Here is a 3,892-nt window from a genome sequence, read left to right as displayed (position 1 = left end):
TGGTCTAATAATACTAAATTTTTTTGTATAATATGTTTTTTAAAAAAGAATTCAAAATCAAACTTCAAAACTCAAGTAATTAAAAATATAAATATTTGTTAAACTTTCAGTTGTATTTATGAATGTATTTGTCTTTGATTTTGTTTTTGATTTATTCAAACAAAATTTAATTGATTTTTTTGTTGTTTTATTGTTTTGATATTTTTTTTCCCTTTGTAACTGTTTTTTTAATAGTTTTTTTCTATTTTTTTATATAAAATTACTATGTATATATTTTTATTAAAAAAAAACATAATTTTAGTTTACTTTTTAATAAAAATTTACAAATAATATAAAAACGATATGTGAATCAACCTATAGACTTTTGGTTAAATTCTAAACTTAATGACAATAGTGATAGCCTATCTCCATATGCACTTACCATATTCGTAAAAATAAAAAAACAAACAAACACAAAAAAAATAATTAACAATAATAAAAAAAATTACAATAATTAATTAGTGGAGAGTGGAGAAACATTGACAAGCAACTTTTATTGAATATATAATTAATCATATCAATTCATAATCTACACTTGCAAATCAATATATAATTAACACACATTGTCCATCCCCCCCTTTTTTTAAAAAAAATAATAAATACGGATAAATCCCCATCCTTCTTCTTCTTCTTCTTCTATTAGTTCTATATGTAAATTATATAATAATAATAATAATAATAATAATAATAATAATAATAATAATAATAATAATAATAAGAGAAAAAAGAAGAAGAAAAGCATAAGTAATTTTCATGCACACAAGCTATTCGACGAAATGCGTGGCTCAAAGACCAGCCTTATAATCCACGCCGGTGCCGGGCAACCAGTAATCACCGACGATGAACTCCGAAACAGTGAACTTTGAAGCTTCAGATGAGGAAATGGAAGGATGAACACCACCCCAATGCACACGATCAGATGGTCGAGCACCAGGTCCACTGTTATCATACTCAGCATAGTAAGCCGTGCTCTCCGCGAAACTCCCCGACCATGGCTCCCACCCATCCTTGTTAATACACCCATCCAAGAACGACTCCATGACGACAACACGTGCGTACTTATGCCAAGGCCGGCCAAGGTAAGTGGGCGTGCCATCAATGTCAGAGGAGCACTTAATAGTGCAACTCTGGATTGAAATTCCGGTGTTTTGGTTGGGATCACTGCGGCCTTGTGCGGTGACTGAATTCTTCTGGCCAGAGCCAGCACGGCGTGGTTGGATAAAACAATTCTGAAAGACGGCGGCGGAGTTGCCGAAGATGAAGTCGACGGTGCCGGTGATGTCATTGTCTCGGTAAAACTGGCGGTTGGAGTGGGTGTAGAGTGTGTCTTGGTAGCCTTGGATTGAGCACTGTGTAATCACTGATTTATCGGCGCCGACGCGCAGCGCCACCGCTTGGTGGTCTTCTGGTCCCGCGTTATTTATTATCGTTAAACCTTTACCGATAAAACCAGCTCCCATTGCCGCTGTTCAAAATCATATATATATATATATTATATATATATATACCAATATTATTATTTATTATTATTATTATACAAGAGCAACAACCATACTAAAGCAAGGACCGTGAATATTAATCTTAATTAAACAGTACTGTTATATCATTTTACAGTATTTATACCATAATATAATAATATCATTGACTCTAAATCCATTATTTACTGTTTTCATACCAATCCACTACACTAAATAGTGCTTATTATGTTATTATTATTATTATTATTATTATTATTATTATTATTATAAGTATGGATCACTTTTATCTAAAATAACCAATATTTTATATATATATATACATCTACATGATAACATTAATGAGGAAAGGAAAAATACCTTAATATATTACTGATTATGATTAAATTAATTTATTTAAATAAATAAATTTAAATTTAAATTTATATATATATATATATATATAGATTCACTAGGAGATGTCTATGAGGCTATTGATTTTATTAAATAATAATTTAGAGTTTGGTGCTCCAAATAAAATAGTGAATTGAAGATAATTAAAAAAAACCAATATATTTATGTCAAATAATAATGATAATAATAATTAATGATAATAATAATACATCTTTATCTGTATGGATATGCATTGATACAAGACCTCAAGCAAAAGTCAAATAAATATGACTTATATACACCAGCCAACCAACCTTGAGTCCTCGACCTATCTGTTTTTTTCTCTTTATCACTTTAATACTTTATTGATGCTTCTTTTTCCTACTTTTTTTTCAGGATTCTACTGTTGATAATATAAGAAATGAATAAATAAATAAATAAATAGGACGTGAATGGCAAAAGATATGGAAGTAATGGAACAAATTAGTAAAGAGTAGGAGGGTAGAAGAGTAAATATAAAGTGAAGAAATGCGCACCGACAGTGGCTGATTGATACGTGGATGAACCAGACCCGGTGCTCTTGCTGCCTATAATGACGGTTTTACCCTTCCCGTCACCCATGATCATCACATTCTTGTGCTTGGTGGGGATGACGATTGGTCCCTTATACGTCCCTGCTTTCAGGTACATCACACTCCGACCACCGCCTCCGCCGCCGCTGGAGGTGGTGGAGTACTTTTGAAATAAGAAGGCAAGAGCTTCGTTAATGGTGGTGTGAGTACCAGTCCCATCCTGAGCCACCACAGCATCAGCTTTTATATCCTCCGGCGAGGCTTTGAGGAGCCTCCGGTCAGCTGCTGAGAGCCATGAAGGGTAGCCGTCGGCGAGTAACTTCCGGCCAACACCGGCAGTGGATGACTTCTTCTTTCCTTTCACTGACTTAAAGAGCGCCAGGGAGTTACTAACATGTTCCATCAAGCTCTGAGCTCGATCATTCATGGTGTCTTTGCTTGCTAATCCGGCGCCATGAGTGGCCAAGCTCTCTTGGCAGGTGACCTGGTTGGTGATGGCGGCGCTTAGCCAAGTCTGGATATCATGAGAACTAGCCTTCTTGTTTGAGTTGGTGACGTCGTTGAGAAGGTCTAAAGTGATGTCCATGAGCTCAAAGCAGTCGTCCATGGCGGTTGGCCGGCCAAAGGCTAGTTTTTGGTGGTAAACTGTGAAGTTGTAAGCCATGGAGCGAGCTGAGTGAGCTCCGGCCACAGCCATCTTGAGGGATGCATCAAAAACCTTTTCTGTTGTCTTCTTCAAGTGAGCTCCATCAATGGAGGCTACTGCTGACTCACATGCAGATGGGTATAGTGTGTCCTTGCAAGGAGACACCATGGCACTAGTGAAAACAGTTCCTAACTTTAATCCTTTGTTCAATATTGACGAATGAGATTGTGATTGAGCTTGAGCTCCTCCACCTCCTCCTTTTCTTGTTGTGCTAGCACCTAAGATCAGTGTTGCAAGGATGACACAAAATGCACATAGGATGAACCTCCTTCTTGGGAACATGATGAATTAATTAAAGAGAGAGTTTGGTGTGTGTGTGTATTGGTTGAGCTGCTTGAATTAATGTTGAGTAACGGGGGAGTATATATAGCCAGGGAAAGTAGTTTGCATGCAAGCCAGTGTACTACATCATGTGGTTGAGATCTCAAAGTTTGGGACCAAGGAAGCAGATGGAGCTAGTTTTGAAAATTATCATAGATATATATTAATTTAATTATTTCTTATAGGAAATTATTCTCTATCATGGATGGCATAGGTCATAAGTTGATAGAGTGCACGTCACCTTGTGTCCAAAACTTATTATAAAAGGAGTTCATCCATGCATGCATGATGAGGGTCGTTGCAAAGGAGTAAAACTATTAGCCCGTACCTATACGTACTTACTTTTACGTGGTCAACGTAACTAATTGCATGCAAAAGCATCACTTCATCTCTTTAAATTCTTTTTG

General features: G+C 35.9%; 1 protein-coding gene across 1 annotated transcript; it reads right to left on the bottom strand.

Annotated features, from left to right (window-relative positions):
• Positions 1-727: 727 nt before the first annotated feature.
• Positions 728-3,590, bottom strand: LOC120282543 (pectinesterase-like). The gene is made up of 2 exons (XM_039289373.1): positions 2,423-3,590; positions 728-1,504 (listed from the first exon to the last, which is right to left on the bottom strand). The coding sequence occupies exons 1-2, from the start codon at positions 3,444-3,446 to the stop codon at positions 825-827; spliced, it is 1,704 nt and encodes a 567-aa protein (XP_039145307.1). The 5' UTR covers positions 3,447-3,590; the 3' UTR covers positions 728-824.
• Positions 3,591-3,892: the final 302 nt, after the last annotated feature.

This window comes from Dioscorea cayenensis, chromosome 18 (assembly GCF_009730915.1).
Source record: "Dioscorea cayenensis subsp. rotundata cultivar TDr96_F1 chromosome 18, TDr96_F1_v2_PseudoChromosome.rev07_lg8_w22 25.fasta, whole genome shotgun sequence".
In the NCBI taxonomy this organism is placed as follows: domain Eukaryota; kingdom Viridiplantae; phylum Streptophyta; class Magnoliopsida; order Dioscoreales; family Dioscoreaceae; genus Dioscorea; species Dioscorea cayenensis.
This window is presented reverse-complemented; position numbering and strand designations above follow the sequence as displayed.